This window comes from Ovis aries, chromosome 14 (genome assembly GCF_016772045.2).
Source record: "Ovis aries strain OAR_USU_Benz2616 breed Rambouillet chromosome 14, ARS-UI_Ramb_v3.0, whole genome shotgun sequence".
NCBI classification, from domain to species: Eukaryota; Metazoa; Chordata; class Mammalia; order Artiodactyla; family Bovidae; genus Ovis; species Ovis aries.
In genome coordinates, this window is record NC_056067.1 from 47,368,323 (window position 1) to 47,385,784 (window position 17,462).

A 17,462-nucleotide genomic window follows, 5' to 3' on the forward strand; every position below is an offset into this window, starting at 1 on the left:
GGGTTTTGTGTGGACTGACATGGAGAGAGCTCCAGGGCATGGTGTTAAAGTCAAAGCCAGGTGCAGAGCAAGCTCATGATAGGCTGCCATTTATGTTAAAAACGAAAATTGGGAGGCTACACACACTGGGCTCTCTGTTGAAGAAGAAGAAAGGGGGAAAGTCAAGGTTGCTTCAAATATGGAGACTGAGCTATCAGACAGCACTTTCATTTCTACCCTGTGCTGTGTATGTGGTTTCATCCCCCCCGTCATTACTGCCTCCAGAGATAATCAGTGTGCACTCCTCCAGAGATTTTTCTCCAAATCTGTACCAACCCAGGTCTATCAAACATATTTTGATGGTTACCCCAAACAGGGAAAGCATTTTACATTACACCCCAGTGTGGACATCCTCAGTAAAGTTTCACAAAACCACTTACCCTTGCCTCATATGAGGTACACTGAGGTTTTTTATTCCAATCGGTTTCTCCCCACCCCCTACCCCAAATAACAGTCAAGATCTAGTAAATTGATTTCATGGCCCACAGTTGGGGAAAAAACTATACATTTCCTTTTCATAAAAAAAAGACACCCCCCCAAAAAAAAGCCCAATAAACATTTGACAACATATGTACATTTTAAAAAGAAAAAGCACGCTTTGCATGATGCCTCGTTTCCACTTCCTGTAGCTCAGGCATCTGTCTTCATCCATAAACAGAAGTTGACCTCATTCTTCACACTAGCTGCATAGTTTTTGATCCTATGGATATGCTTGGACTGATCTAAGAATTCAGGCCATGTCCAGCTTTTTCTTGTTTACACACAGCATTGCAGTGACCATCCTTGTATGTGCCTGCATGTCCTTGTGCAGGCTTTTCTGTGGTGTGGATTTCTGGGAGATCACATGCTAGACTGACACTACTCACATCTTTCAGTTCAGCTCAGACACTGTCTCCTCCTTGAGGAAGCCCCTGTGACCTCCCCAGATCAAGTCCAATCCTGATGTTACATGCTCCGTGACTCCCTGGACAACCCCTCACCAGTGCACAACCTTGGACCTGTTGACAGATGTTGCTAAATTTTAGAAAGTCTATATAAGTCAGTCAGAGCTTGCATTTTAAAATCCATCCTGACAGTCTCCCTTAGGCTTGGGATGTTTCAGTATTCACACTTAATGACGTTACTGATGACGATTCGATTTGCATTTGCCGTTTTGCGCTTTGTTTTCTATGTTTCCTATCTTTCTCCTTTGCTCTTCCTTTACTTTTGCCTTTTGTGTTAAATTAGTTTTAGTACACCATTTGGATTCTTCTTAACTTTAATTATAGTATGCATCTTATCAGTGTATTTCAGATGAGTGCTAACTGAATACCAACAAAATATAGAAACTTTCCTCCAATAAAGCCCCATTCCTTTCCCTCTCCTTTGTGCTGTTACTATCATACATTCTACATCCATATATGTTATAAACCAAACAATAGAGTGTTATTATTGCCTTATACAGTCTTACATGTAACTTTAGAAGTTAGAGAAGAAATAAGAAAACCTAAATATTCTATGTTGCTGCTCAGTTGTGTCCAACTCTTTGTGACCCCATGTCTATAGCCCACCAGGCTCCTCTGTCCATGGGATTTTCCATGCAAGAATACTGGAGTGAGTTGCCATTTCCTTCTCCAAAATACTCTATGAAGTCTTTTGTTTAACCCATTCTTACCATCTTGGACCCTTCACTTCTCCATGTGAATTCAGGTCATCACCTACAGTCATTTATTTTCCTTTCAGCCCAGGGAGTTTTTACTTATTAGGCAGATGTGCTAGCAATGAATTCTCTGAGTCTGTTTATCTGGGGACATCTTTATTCTGCCTTCATCTATGAAGGATAGTTTTGCTGGACATAGAAGTCTTGGTTGATGGTTTTTTCTCTCAGCACCTTGAAAATACCACCCCATTCTTGGCAACCCACTCCAGTACCCTTGCCTGGAAAATCTCATGAACACAGGAGCCTGGTAGGCTGCAGTCCACGGGGTCGCAAAGAGTGGGGCACGACTGAGCAAATAACACACACTTCCATTGGTTCAAATGACAGGTCAGCAGTTGATTGTATTGATTTCCTCTGTATATGATGAATCTTTTTCTCTTGATGCTCTCAGAGGTTTTATCTTAGTGCTTGACTTTCACTCGTTTTTCTGGATGAAGTCGTTGTGTTTATCCTGGTGGGGATTTGTTGAGTTTCTTAGATGTGTAGATGAATGTTTTTTTACCCAGTTTGAGAACCTTTTAGCCATTATTCCTTCAAACCTTTCTTCTGCCCCTCTTTCTCTTCTCCTTCTGGAACCCTCAGTGAGGTTTTGCGGTGACAGAACTTGTTTGTTCATTGAGCTGGGCAGGGGGGTGGGAGGAGCCCCAGGCTAAAACATCAGATTTCCTCTGTTCTTACCCTGAAGTTCAGTTTTTCAAGAAAATAAACAATACTTGGATTGTTGCATGTCCTCGGTCAATTTCCAGAGTGCTGAAATGGTTGTTTTTGTTGATTTTGTGCTTGGTGGAGAGAGAATTTGCCAGTCTTTTCATTCATCCATAGTCAGAAGTCCCACCCTTTAATTTTGCTAAATTGACCTTCAGTAAGTTTTTATTAACTTGCACTCCAAGGACATTAGTTTTCCCATTAAAGACCTCTTACTTGAAGTGGAATTAGAATTTTATTTTAAAGTTTTAAAAGCTGATTTGCTTCAGTGGGGTCAGCAGTTGGGTCCCCAAGACTTGGGTCCTAATTAAGCACATGAGGTTCATTGTAGCATTAACTCCACAGGAATCCAGCATTTGGAATATCGAGCTGTGGTTTTAGATTAGATCAGCTGGAGTGGTATCTGAGGTGTATTAGTGCTCAAAAAATATTTGAGTGAAGATACTATGTGGCAAGGCATAAGTTTAACAAAAATAAGTTACAGAACAGTTTATTAGCACAGACTCAGTTATATGAAAATATAATTCTCGCACCCTTCAAAAAAAAGGTTCCTGTTTTCCAGTTGTATACACATTTTTCTTTTTGTCTGTTTTTCTTTTTCTTTCTTTCTTCTTTTTTTTTTTAAAGCCGTGCTGTGCTGCTTGTGGGAATTTAGTTCCTGGCCAGGGATCAAACCCAGGGCCCCAGCAGTGAAAGTGAGTCCTAACCACGGACCACCAGGGAATTCCCAACATGTGTGTTTTAACCATAGGAAAGGGTTAAGAAAGAAATACGGTGAACTGTAAACCATGGTTACCTCCAGAGATGGGTCGGCAGGACCCCCACCTTCAGCTGTGTAGGTTGTGCTCAGGATACAAAGAATCTCCAGGTGTTTAGGGAATCATCCACCCACAGAGGGTGACTTTTTTAGATACCCATAGAGGTACCAACTGTGCTAGGAGGACATCGCTGGGAGGGGGTGGGGGCTGTGAAGGCAGCATTACCTTTTCTCCACGTAGACATCTATGTATTAGAATTTTCGCGACAGTATCTCTCCTGTGTGAATGAACTATTTTTTTTGTTTCCCAAGAGTAGATGTAAACAGATTGACTTTTCGAAACGTAGGACAGAGTTGTTTTACTTTTCTAATTTTTACATTGCAGCGATATGAGCTCCAGGGCCGGCTACCCCGCTCAGGTTCACAAGACAGCCAGCACCGAGACCCCGCGGCCCTCACAGCTGGCCCAGGCCAGCGCCTTCCAGCTCTCCACCTCTGTCCCCAAGTCCTTCTTCTCCAAGCAGCCCATGCGCAACAAGCACCCCACGGGGTGGAAGAGGACAGACGAGCCCCCGCCACGGCCGCTCCCCTTCACTGACCCAAAGAAGTAAGTGCGTGGGCACCTGGTGAGGCACCCCCAGAGCCAAGCTTGGCATCTCGGGGCAGGGGGGAGGGCGACCCCTCGCTCCCTCATATGTCAGTCACCATGCCAGTCTACGCACTGGGAATACAACCACGCACAGGCCGACAGGGTCCCTGCCCTCCAGGGCGCCATGCTGGTTGGGAACACGGACAGCAAATAGGGTGACTGAGAAAAGTGTGCAGAGTCGGGTGGTGGCGAACCTTGTGACACATCTGGACGAAGACCCTTCCAGGCAGAGGGAACAGCAGCTGACAGGCCCTGCAGCAGGAGCGGGCTTGGTCTGCGGGGGAAGGCCAGTGTGAGCACATGAGGTCAGAGAGGCAATGAATGCAGACCGTGGAGGGTTCTGTGGGCCCCAGGTAAGGGCCTGGGCGTCTGCTGTAATTCAGGGGGAACCGTAGAAGGGTCTGGAACAGAAGGGGACAGACCTAAGTTGGGTATTCACAGGGCCCCTGTGGCTGCATGTGGAGCATGGCCTGCAAGGGACCAGGAGACAGGGGGCGCTGGTGTGATGGTCCAGGCAGGACATAAGAGGCCTGGAGTGGGATGGAGGCTGAGGAGGAAGAAGGAGGCAGCTTTGGGATAGATTCTCTGAAATGGGAGCTAGCAGGTTCCGCTGGCAGATCGGATGTGGTGTGAAAGAAAGAGCGAGGTGAAAGGTGATACCAGGTCTTTCAGCCTGGAGGATGGGCAGACTCTTCTTGAGCTGAGATGGGGACTGAGTGGGGAGTGGGCTCAGGGTTGGAACTGTAGCTGCTGCTGCTAAGTCGCTTCAGTCATGTCCGACTCTGTGCGACCCCATAGACGGCAGCCCACCAGGCGCCCCCGTCCTGGGATCCTCCAGGCAAGAACACTGGAGTGGGTTGCCATTTCCTTCTCCAGTGCATGAAAGTGAAAAGTGAAAGGGAAGTTGCTCAGTCATGTCTGACTCTTCGAGACCCCATGGGCTGCAGCCTACCAGGCTCCTCCATCCATGGGATTTTCCAGGCAAGAGTACTGGAGTGGGGTGCCATTGCCTCCCCGTGGAACTGTAGAGTGAACTGTAAACCATGGTTCCCTCCAAGTGGGGAGCTCCAGAGCTCAGGGCTGGACGGGTTACCCTTTTTTATTTTTTAGCTGCACTGGGTCTTGGTTGCTGCACGAGGGCTTTCTCCAGTTGCAGTGAGCAGGGGCTACTCTCATTGTGGTGCACAGGCTTCTCGTTTTGGTGGCCTCTCTTGTTGGAGCACAGGCTCTGTGGCACATGGGCTACAGTAGTTGCAGCTTGCAGGCTCTATAGAGCACAGGCTCAGTAACCCTGAGGCATGTGGGATCTTCCCAGACCAGGGATCAAACCAGTGTCCCCTGCATTGGCAGGCGGATTCTTAGCCACCGGACCACCAGGGAAGCCCACAGATGGATTTCTGTTGTGATGTTCAGTAGACACGGAGGAGGCAGTCGGGTAAGGAGTCTGGAGCTCCGGGGAGAGGTCAGGCTGGAGAGAATGGGACTATTGTCAGCATAAAGGCTGGAGAGGAGGGGAATGTAGGCCTCCGCCTGAGATCCCTCAGTGTTCATATGAGGAGGAGGAGCCAGTGATGGAGGAGCCCAGATGAATGTGGGGTCTGGGAGCCCAGGGTGACGACTGGGAGCAATCAGGGAGCATAGGGTTGAGCCTCCCAGAGGTGACTGGAGGATGCCAGAGAGAAGCCAGGGCAGAACAGGAGGCAGCTGGTTTGGGGCATTTTGCTCTGAAACCAAAAACAAGAGAGGAGTGGTCAGTTAAAAACCGGTTCTTTGAATTTGGAGGTTTTATTTATTTTAATTTGGCTGCACTGCACAGCACATGGGATCTTAGTTCCCCAACCTAGGATCGAGCTCATGCCCCCTGCATTGAAGTGTGGAGTCTTAACCACTGGACCACCAGGGAAGTGCCAGTTTTTGAAGTTAGAGTACAATGATACTGAAACTTTATCCAGTACTCACCACATGCCAGTTTGGGTGCTGAACTCTAGTCCATGAATTGATTCACTGAACCCATCTCAACAACCCTTCTATGGGTTGTTGTTCAGTCAGTCATTCATTTCCAACTCTGTGACCCCATGGACTGCAGCACATCAGGCTTCACCATCTCGTGGAGTCTGCTCGAACTCATGTCCATTGAGTCGGTCATGCCATCCAACCATCTCATCCTCTGTCACCTCCTCCTCATCCCGCCCTCAATCTTTCCAAGCATCAGAGTCTTTTCCAGTGAGTTGGCTGTTCGCATCCGGCAGCCAAAGTATCAGAGTTTCAGCCTCAGCGTCAGTCCTTCCGGTGGGTAGTCAGAGTTGATTTCCTTTAGGATTGACTGGTTTGATCTCCTTGCAGTCCACGGGGCCCTCAAGAGTGTTCTCCAGCACAACAGTTGGAAAGCATCGTCACGTTCTTTGGCTCTCAGCCTTCTTTATGGTCCAACTCTCACGTCCGTACATGACTACTAGAAAAGTCATTTCTAGTGATTTTTGACTAGACGGACCTTTGTCTGCAGAGTGATGTCTTTGCTATTTAATATGCTGTCTAGGTTTGTCATAGCTTTTCTTCCAAGGAGCCGGCATCTTTTCATTTCATGGCTGCAGCCACCGTCCCCGGTGCTCCATGAAGCAGACCTGTCATTTGCCCAGCTTTACTGAGGAGGCCCAGAGGCTCACAGCTGGGAAGGGGTGGAGCTTGGGTCAGAACCCAGAAAGCCACGGCTCCTCTTCAGGTGGGGGGCCTGCCCTCCTCCGTGCTGTTCTCTGTAATGTCCTCTCTCATGACCTGCAGGGGGCCATTCAGATGTGTGGTGACACACAGAGCTCATAAGGAGAGATCAGGATCCCTGGAGAGGTGGGCGAGTGAGCAAGCCGAGAATCCAGTTCACGCTGCTCGCCTACAGCCGGGGGCCACTCTGCAAACTAGATTTTGATCCTCCCCTCCCCTGACTAAAACCTCCAGCGGCTTGCCCCGCTCCCAGGACTAATGACAAAGGCGCTCCTTTCCTGAGCGCATATATCGTACCAGCCACTAGCGCACCGTGGCTTTGCCCAGACTCCCGCCTGGACCCCACACGGCGTGCCTGTCACCCCTCTGCCCTCCTCCCCCACGCTCCCCCAGGCTTGCTCCGCTCCACCCACCCGGCCTCTCCCGGCTCCTCGGTCTTGAGTCCCACCACGTGCAGGCCGACCTCAGGGCCTCCGCAGTGGCTGTCACCAGTTCCCAGAATGCTCTTCCTCCACGTCTTGGGGCCGAGGTGGGGTTCCAGAGCTTGGTCTGGTGCCACCTCCTTATTCGGGTCTCCCCAGCCTTCCGTCCCTGCTGCCGTCACTCCCTCCCTGGTCTCCGTTCCACGGCCCATTCCTCCACTGGAAAGCAGGTGACAATCTTGGTCACAAGACAGGTGTCACCTGACACTGTGTGGGAACTCCATCAGTGAGTGGGATGTCTGAGCCTCACATCACACTCCATTCTCACTGTAACCGCATAAAATACGGTAAGGCCCTCATTTTCCGGGTTGCCAGAGGGTCCAGCCCTGCTGGCCCCACTCTGCTCCTCCATGGGAGTGGCTGCCCTGGCCTCCCCAGCACGCGTGCTGTCCCTTCTGCCTGGGAGCCCCCTGCCTCACTGGCTCCGTCCTGCCCACCTGGAGTTTGCTGGGGCTGCCATAACAAAGCACTGCAGATGGGGGCTCAGCAGCACAAGTGTCTTTCCTCGGAGCTCTGGAGGCTGGAGGCTGGAGGCTGGAGCCAGGGTGGGAGCAGGGTTGGTTCCCTCTGTGGGCGGAGAGGAAGTGTCTGTAGCATGCCTCTCTCCCGGCTTCTGCTTGATTCGCCAGCAATCTGTGGGGTTTCCTGGCATGTAGATACATCTGGGTGTATGTCTCTGTGTCCATGTCTCCCTTTATAAGGACACCAGTTGTTAGATTAGGGTCGCTCTTAATTGCCTCATTTTACCTTGGTTGGGCTTCCCTGGTGGCTCAGATGGTAGAGAATCTACCTTCAATGCAGGAGACCTGGGTTTGATCCCTGAGTCAGAAAGATCCCCTAGAGAAGGAAATGGCAACCCACTCCAGTATTCATGCTTGAAGAATCCCATGGACAGAGATGTTGGCAGGCAACACAGCCCATGGAGTAACAAAAAGTCGGGCACGACTGAGCGAGTAACACTTTGACTTTACCTTGATTACCTCTGGAAAGACACCATTTCCACATCAGGCCAAATTCTCATATTTGGACTTAAACATATCATTTAACGCCAGCCCTCAGGTCTCTCACAGACCTGCCATCCTCGAAGAAACTTCCAAGCCCCACACCAGGCTCATCTGTCCCATGGACCCCACACTTCTTCCCCTGCTTGGCCTCTGTCCAGAGCTCATCACAGTCTTTTGCTAGATATTCAGTTCTTTCCTGTCAACCCATTGGACTAAGGGTACTGGGACAGCAAACCCACCTGAGCCCCATCCAGGACAAGGTATGTAGTAGGCACTCAGAAAATATATCTGGCAGATTTCCCTGGTGGTCCAGTGGTTGGGACTCCACGCTTCCACTGCAGGGGCACAGGTTTGATCCCTACACCAACCGAGATCGTACACGCCACCGTGGCATGGCTGAAAAAAATAGTTACCTGGACAGGTGACAGCCAAAAACAAACAGCAGCCCCCTTTTCCCACCATAAGATCCAAAGAAAGCTTTTTATGTCTGTGTGTGCATTGCGTAAAAATATGTAAACTAAATATATACAATACTGGGGAATACAGAATAGTTTCGTGGTTTCTTATATTTATTCATTTGGTTACAGATACATTTTTAAAATTACGTGCTTTAAGTAATATGTTAACTTAGAATTAATGCTTTTGTCCACGTGCTTTTAAGAAAGCTGCTTTATTCAAACTCTCCCCGAGCATTTTGGAAATGTCTTTGTCATTGTTAGAGACACTTCTGAGTCACCTAACCTAGTTTTCCAGAAAACATTGTCTTTACTTCCAGCTAAAGTATTTGAGGCTAAACATGTTTTTTTTTTAACCTGTGTATAATTCTGTTGCTGAAATTTTATCCCAAGGCATGAGAACTCATTTGCATAACTTATTTACCTACTTTTACTGGTACCTCCCCTGCCAAGTGGGCTTCCCCAGTGGTGCGGTGGTAAAGAATCTGTCTGCCAGTGCAAGAGACGCAGGTTCAGTCCCTGGGCCAGGTAGATCCCCTGGAGGAGGAAATGGCAACCCCCTCCAGTGTTCTTGCCTGGAGAATCCCCATGGACAGAGGAGCCTGGTGGGCTACAGTCCATGGGATCAAAAAGAGTCAGACACGACTGAGCGACTAAGCGCGCCCGCGTGCACGCACACACACACACACACAGATACACACACACACACGCTCATAAGCTCTTTACCTTTTTTAACTCATTTAACCTTCACTACGCACAGTGAGTTGTAGGACACACACACACTGACACACACACACATACACACACTCATAAGCTCTTAACCTTTTTTAACTCATTTAACCTTCACTACGAACAGTGAGTTGTAGGACTTTGTATCCCATTTTCCAGGTAAGAAAAATTGAGGTACAGAATGGTTAAGTCATTTGCCCAAATTCACTCTGTTAGTTAAGGTTAGTCATTGCAGGTGTCATGGTTGTACAAAGGTCACCACATATTTCTTTTAACATTTATCTTTACTTATTGGCTACCCCCGGCCTTAATGGCAGCACGCAGAACCTTTGATCTCTACTGTGCATGTAGAGTCTTTCCTTGCCACACGTGGGACCTTAGTTCCCTGACCAAGGATCAAACCCAGGCCTTCTGCATTGGGAACTCAGAGTCTTAGCCACTGGACTACCAGGGAAGTCCCATAGGTCACCCCTAATATGAGTGTGTCCCCAAAAGAGTAATCACCAAATCTGCCTCCTTTCTCATTGATTCTGGTCAGGGACCTCTAACATATCCCCAGAGCGCTATAAATGGCTGCAGCCAGCACAGGGATGCTGTCCTTCAGCCAGGCTGTGTGGATGGGGCTTTACAGACCCCCCAGGTCCTCCTGGTGACCCTATTTCTAGAGGAGGAAGCTGATGCACAGTTAGAAGTGCATAGCCTGGGTCACCCAACTGGAAGTGGCAGAGCTGGGATTCATATCTAGAAAGAGAACTGGCAGGGCATCTCATCATGGGAAAGATTCAGGCAAGGCTCGCATCCAAGGCCGGACTCACGACTTCTGAGGACTACTGACTTCTCGGAGGAAACAGTCGCCTGTTGGGGGCGCATGCTCCATTGCAAGAAAAGCGGGGAGTGAGCTGTACCCTGAGGGGACCCAGGGCACTGAGGTGGAAGCCCCTCACCCCCCGCACCCAGCCCCTCTGCTGCAGGCCCCAGTCAACACTGCAGCTCTGCCTCAGGAGAGGGCCGAACAGCCCCATTTTGACTGCTTTGTCGCAGGACGCTGAACTCACTGGCCTGCCTTCCCCCGACCATGAGAGCAACACAGCCTGGGGGTCGGGAAGGACTCCCTCGTTGGCCGCTCACCCCTCCCTCACTCAGCTTGTCTCTCTTTAAACTGGCATGACATCCTCCCCACCTCCCGGCTGTGAGGACCCCAGCACGGAGGTTGAGCTGCACAGGGCTGAGCAGGAGAGAGGGTGACCAGGGTGGCCAGGCTGGGCCCCCACGGAGCAGGAGACAGAACCTGCGGCCATCAGCCCCCTTCCTCAGCCGTCCAGGGCACCTCCTCCCCGCCAGGCCGGTCTCAGCCCGACTGAAAGGCTGGCGTGTGGCGGCCCTGCTGGCCCTGGTCCCTGCAGACAGGGCCTGGTGAGGAGGAGGCAGGCGTGCCCTAGGGAATAGCCTGCTTATTGCTTACAGTGGAGCAGTGGTTGTGGCGGGTGATCCCCCAGGTCACATCTGGGGACCCAGGCTCCAAATGTTCTCATCCATAAGAAGGGCAGTCTTGGGACTTCCCTGGTGAGCCAGTGGTGAGGACTCCCACTTCAGCTGCAGGGGCATGGGTTCAATCCCTGTTCAGGGAACTAAGATCCCATATACTGCATGGCGTTGCCAAAAAGTGGGGGGGGGGGGGGGGGGGAAATGAGCAGCCTGGGGCCTGAGAGAGAGGGAGTGCTCAGGGGGCGAGCTTTGTTGCAGCTGCTGTTATTGCCACCACAGTCAGGAGCAGTCCCCCGAGTCAAGCCCCGGACCCGACTCTGCGGTCACTGTGTCAGAAGCTCTCAGGGCATCAGTGCTCTTGCCGGTAAAGCGAGGCGATGGAAGTGATGGCCATGGGGGAGGAACGTAGCCCTGTGAGACACCCCAGCTCCAGAGTGGGGGCCCACACCCCCAGAGCCGCCGTCACTGCATCCCAGGCACACTGAGCACTGTGATCGTTCATCAAGAGCAAATCTCAGGAGGCTCAGAGCATAGGGCACATGTGGCTTCCGAGCATCATCCCCTCACCATGCCTCGGTCCCCAGCCTCTAAAGGGGAGGACGAGGTGCCTCCCTCCCTGAGGCGGCACAAGGAGTCAGCGAGGCCTCAGAAAGGGCCGCTCAGCATTGGCACTGGCATCTAGCGGTTGACGCCTGGCCTGCAGGTGCCCTCCTTCCTCGAGTTTAGGGGCCCTGGGTTCAGCTCAGCGCAGCCACGGAAGCAGCAGCGTCCCCACCCCATGGCAGGGTCGACCCCCACCCCCACCCACCTCTCCCAGCCAGCCTTCCAGGAAAGTCGGCATGCGGCCCAAGGCGCAGACTCGATGAGTGTCCTCGCCAGCAAGGCTGGCAGAACCCCCAGCTCAGGCAGGCCAACCAACAGTGGTGCTAATTAGCTTAATTAACCCAGCCCCAAGGGAGCTGCCTGGGTTGGAGGCCAGAGCGCCCAGTCGTCTGGGATCAGGCCCAGCCAAGTCAGAGCCTTTGGTTGCCTTCCACTCCTGGCCCAGCCATCACAGGAAAAAGAAGTTGCTGTTGTCCTGCTCCTAACTACAGGGCCTTCTTTGTCATTTTTCTGTCTCCCTCTTTCTTTTCTAATGTGAGTGGTTTAATTCCCCAGCGTGGCAAATGCAAGTTCAAACAACACGGGCAAATGAGGGACTCTGTCCAAGGCTGTCAGTCAGAACTTTGAGAGAGGGTACCTCCTTCTGGGTGTTTTCTTCATTTGTGTGTTAGATGGTAAAACATGCAGAGAGTAAAAACCAAACTAGTTCAAAAGGGTGTGCCGTGAAAACCAGGCCTGTCTCCCTTCCCTGGCCCCTGGCCATCTAGCTCCCCTCCCCGGAGCACGCATTGTTTCATTTCGTGTCCGTCCTTACAGAAGTGTTCTGAGCACACGCGAGTGTGTGTGTTTCCTCCCCGCCTCCCCCTTTTTTTTATCCATGGGTCACCTCCTGTCTGTGCTTCAGCCTCTTTCACTTGCTCTTTTCTCAGCTTGGCGACAGTTCCATATTAGATAGAACACAGAAGGTGATCTCATTCTTTTTAACAATCAGAGTCGAGTCCATTTTATCCTCAGAGGTCATTAGATTTAAACATTTATTAAGACCAAAGATCTTGAGAAGAAGGAAAAAGATCAGAGGTGCACAAACCCAGTTTTTTTCCTTTTAACCTGGAATTAATGCCATCTTAAATTATTGCTTAGAATTTTCAGTTTAGACAATACGTTAGGAAATCCTCCCAGAAGAGAGAGAGTGTGGACAAAAATGATGAGCTTGACTCTCCGAACTGAATTTCATCATATTTTATTCCTTTTAGACATGTCATAGCTGCCTACTAACAGTCTCAGGCCATGTGGCACTTGCAGTGTATAGATAGATGTGGAGCTGAGGGTCGGAGAGGAGGTTCCAGCAGGATTTCTTCCAGGGAGGCAGCCCTTCGCTGGAGAACCAGGAGAGCCCCACTCAAGTCCTAGGGGACTTCTGAGAGCTGGGCGGATGGTTTCAGCAAATGAACCCAAACAGAGCAAGGAAGGAATGCTTGTGTTCTCCCGGCTTGACTTTTAAAGTATCTCTGTCCTTTTGTTAATTTATTTTTGTTGGCTGTGCTAGGTCTTCATTGCTGTGCACTGGCTTTCTCGAGTTGCAGCAAGAGGGGGCTGCTCTCTACTTGCGGTGCGAGGGCTTCTCATTGTGGTGGCTTCTTTTGTTGCAAGCATGGGCTCTAGGGTGCGTGGGCCTCAGTAATTGTGGTACACAGGCTTAGTTGCTCCGTGGCACGTGGGATCTTCCCAGACCAGGGAGCAAACCCATGTCCACAGCATTGGCAGAGAGATTCTGAAACACTGCACCACCAGGGAAGTCCTGTCTACTTTCTCCTGGTTTATGGAAGTCATTTAAGCTTGCTGGGAAAGGAAGGGAGAGCGGAAGGGAAGTTGGAAGGAAGGAAGGGGATGGGTAGGGAGGTTGGCTGATGGGTTGGAAGGAAGGTCAGTTTTGTGTGATACGCATTTAACAACTCAGTCGGTGTGCCCGCCGGCCTCGTCCCCAACCCTGGACATGAACACAGACTGCAGGTGAGGTGGGAGGAGTGGGACCCCAAAACAGTTACACAGGACAAATGGCTGTGAGATGAAGACAGTGAAGAAGTAGCCCCGGAGAGTGTGATGTAGCTCGCCTGGGCTGGGAGGGAGCCACAAAAGGTGGAGTGTCAGAAGGCCTCTCTGAGGACGTGGCATTTGAGTGAAGCTGGCTGGATGAGAAGCTGCCATTTGCGGGGAATGTTGGGGAGGTTGCTCTGGGCAGACAGAACAGCAGGTGCAAAGGCCCTGAGACAGGGACTTCCCTGGCGTGTTTGAGGAACCTTGGGAAGCCTGTATGGGAGGAGATGAGGGCTGAGGCGGGGTAGAACAGATTGTTTTGGACCTGGTAGGCTGTGGCGAGGAATGTTTTTAGAAAGAAAATCCCTCCCACATACCCACCTTAGGAGCTGAGAGTTTGGTAAACTTGAATATACCACGCTAAGCTGTGTGTGGGGCTTTCCTGATGGCTCAGACAGTAAAGATTCCACCTGCAATGCGGGAGTCCTGGGTTCGATCCCTGGGTTGGGAAGATCCCCTGGAGATGGGCATGGCAACCCACTCTAGTATTCTTGCCTGGAGAATCCCATGGACAGAGGAGCCTGGCGGGCTACAGTCTATGGGGTCGCAAAGAGCTGGACACAACTGAGTGACTAAGCACAGCACAGCATAAGCTGTGCTCGAGTTTTGTTTCCTAAAAATGCTTTCACACCGTACATACTTTATATATATATTTGTCTGCACCAGGTCTTAGTTATGGCACACAGAATCTTTAGTTGTGGCATGCGAACTCCTAGTTGCCACATGTGGGATCTAGTTCCCTGACCAGGGATCGAATCTGGGCCCCCTGCATTGGGAGTATGGAGTCTTAGCCACTGGACCGCCAGGAAAGTCCCCATAACTTGTTTACTCCCATGACATATCTGGGCAAACCTCCTCCTGTGTCATGTGGCCCAAGTCCTCTTGTCTTCAGCAGCTAGAGGGGATTGTTCTGGGGCCCTCCCTGCGGGGCCTCACCCTGCCAGTACTGTTTTCTCTTTAGTTAGGACTTCATGAAGCGTCCCCATACACCTGGCCCCATAAAGGGGACACTCCCAGACGTAGAACTCCTAGGGTGGAGAGAGTGCACAGTTTCACATTTTCAGCAGGTCAGTTTACACCCTTCCCAGAGGGGAGCCTCGTGGACAGCACCCCTTGTGCGGGGATTCTGGGAAATGGCAAAATCAAAAGGGAAGCGACAGGGGTGAGGCCCTTTCGAGCTCCCAGGGGAACAGCATGTACTCTGGGGTGTGTGTGTGTCTTTCTTGCTTTTGTCTGTTTCTCTCTTTTGGATAGAAAGCCTTTCGTTTGCCCAGAAAGCATACTTCCCTAATAATGATGGAGCCAGAATTACCCTAGCCCTGGAATTCTCATTTGAAAAGGAATACGACCTAACAAGAAAAAAAAAAAAAACACTTAACCACCCTCTCTTCCTTCCTTTGTTGAAATCCCAAGGCTGGCAGCTGAGAAAATAAGAGAAAAAATAAAAAACATGGACTTCAGTACCCTCAGGAGCCCAAGATATCTTATTTCTTCCTGAGTTCAAAGACTCTTCTCTTTTTCTTTCTTGAGTTACACAATGATGAAGTCTAGGTGTCAGCTCTTTTTTAAACTAGTTTTTATTATTATTTTTGTTACAATACATGATTATAGCAAAATAAATTCAAGCAGTTCAGAAGGGTGTTTGTATCAGATGAAAAGTGAAAGTTTCATTTTTCCATCTTCTAATATGACTCCTACTTCCCAGAAGTAATCATTGTTCATAATTTCTTCCAGGATTTTTTTTTTATGTATAAAAGCTTTTTTAAAAATACTTATTAATTTATTTGGCTGTGTCTGGTCTTAGCACATGGGATCTTTGTTGGGGCATGCGAGCTTCTCCATTTGGGGTGCCTGTGTTTCTCTTCAGTTATGGTTCCTGGGTTCAGTTGCCCTGCAGCATATGGGAATCTTAGTTCCCTGACCAGTAATTGAACCCACGTCCCCTGCATGGGAAGGTGGATATTTAACCATGGGACTACCAGGAAAGTCCCTATAAACGCTTACCGTTAAACCCGATGTGATTATGTTCCACACACTGTACGTCTTTGATGCACCGTCTCTTTGATAGAAACGTGACAGCCAAGCACTGTCGTGATGCCGTGGGCTCTGCAGCCCGGTGGCCTGGACTGGAGTCCTGCCTCCTCTGCTCCCAGGCTGTGTGACTGTGGACAGTTACTTTAACCTCTCTGTATCTCAGTTTCCCACCTGTAAAGTGGAGATGCCAATTAACAGTGGCTCCCAGGGAGGGCTGCTGTGTGGATTTCACAGGTCAGCTCACATGGAGCCCTTGGACTGGTAGATAGCGCCTGGCTCTGTGCTTCTGTTAGCTGTCATTATTTCTTTCTGGGGGAGAGGGGGTGGCAACACCTCAGATGAGGGATCTAGTGTTGGCTGGAAAAGTAGGACCTGATCCCAAAGGCTGGGCCAGACTCAGGAGGCAAGAGGAGACTGCAGAGGAAGTCCCAGGAGTGGAGGACAGAGAGCCCCCAGGAGCCAGCCTGGGCCAGGGAGCTGGGGTGACAGCCTGTGGTGCCTGCAGAAGGGGGAAGGAACAGCAGGAGAGGACTGTGCAGCTCAGGGTGCCCAGCACCCGCAGAGAAACGGTTAGAAGAGCAGCTCTCATCTTCCCAGCGTCCGCTCAGTGAGGTGCTGGCCAGGCAGTTTGCAGCAAATTCCAAAATGTAGTAAGGTCACTGTGTTTTCCCTGTGTGCAAACCAAGGATCAGAGAGGTGGTGTGACTTGCCCAGGGTCCCACAGCAGGAACAGGCAGAGTCTAGACTCAGACCCAGACCTGTCTGCCCACCAGGGCTCCTGCTCTTAACCCCAGACTGTGCCTCAGTGACTTTCAGCTCATAGAGTCTTCTGGAAGGCAGCCCTGGGTCAGCTTTGGGAATGCTGAAGAAGAGTGTGGTGATCAGAGTGACCCTAGCTCACAAATCAGCTTCTGGAACAAGACTGGAAGTTGCTCAGTCCTGTCCGACTCTTTGTGACCGCATGGACTATATAGTCCATGGAATTCACCAGGCCACGACACTGGAGTGGGTAGCCGTTCCCCTCTCCAAGGACTCTTCCCAACCCAGAGGTCAAATGCAGTCTCCCGCATTGCAGGAGGATTCTTTACCAGCCGAGCCACCAGGGAAGCCCAGCGAGAATGGGAGGCCCAGTAGAAAAGCAAGATAGCAGTCAGAGGCTGCTGCAAGCCCTTGTGCCTCATCTTCTAGGTCCTCCCAGCCACCCCGTGATGTTTGAGCCCACCCACGTGATGGAAAGCAGAGTGAGGGGGATCTGGTGCCAGGCCCTGGAGCGCCCAGGCCAGAGGTCCGCTGTCTGTGGCCCAGCCCTGGCCCAAAGGGACCGGCCCCCCAGGGGAGTCTAACTCTGTGGGACCCCCTCCCTCTTCTGTGGCTGAGTCCCTGGTCCACACCGTCCCTGTTTTCCACCTGAACAACTCCAGAGTTTCCTGTCTCCTTGTTACCATGAGGGTGGTGTCGCAGCCCACAGCTCTTCTAAAGCACAAATCAGGACCAGGCACTCACCAGCTCAGACTCTCCAGATGCAATCCTGAGACCCTTCTGTGGCTCATAAGTTCCCGAACACCTGCCCAAGCCCCTCCCAGGCCTCCCCGCCTCCCCCTCACCGTCTTGCCCCCCACGCCTCTGTTAACTCACCAGGCTTGTTCACACGTCTCAGCCCAGCACTCACTGTTCCCCTCTATCTGGCATCCTCTTCTACCAGATTCCTGCCTTCCCTTTCTGCTCAGATGTCATCCCCTTAGAAAAGCCTGCCTTGGGGTTTCCCTGGTGGCCCAGTGGTTGAGACTCCATGCTTCCAGTGTAGGGGCCGCGGGTTTGATCCCTGAGCAGGGAACTAAGATCTCCATGCCATGTGGCACTGCCAAAAGATGACAAGAAAACCCAGCCTGCATCCCCAGCGACCCCTATCCTTTTACCCAGCTTGCTTCTCTTCGGAATCCCTCTCTCCACCTCGCATTATGGGGTCTCCCCTGCTCATTTATTCACGGTCAGTGTCTCTGACAGGTCTGCCC

At 50.9% G+C, this 17,462-nt stretch overlaps 1 protein-coding gene across 7 annotated transcripts in view; it reads left to right on the forward strand.

Moving 5' to 3' along the window:
* Positions 1 to 17,462, forward strand: part of SIPA1L3 (signal induced proliferation associated 1 like 3) — a 254,293-nt gene that overhangs the window by 220,480 nt on the left and 16,351 nt on the right. For all 7 annotated transcript variants that reach the window (XM_042230909.2, XM_027977924.2, XM_042230912.1 and 4 more), the window contains one exon: positions 3,586 to 3,807. In XM_042230909.2, the coding sequence (XP_042086843.1) occupies positions 3,586 to 3,807 (222 nt within the window). The remainder of the gene's footprint in view (positions 1 to 3,585; positions 3,808 to 17,462) is intronic.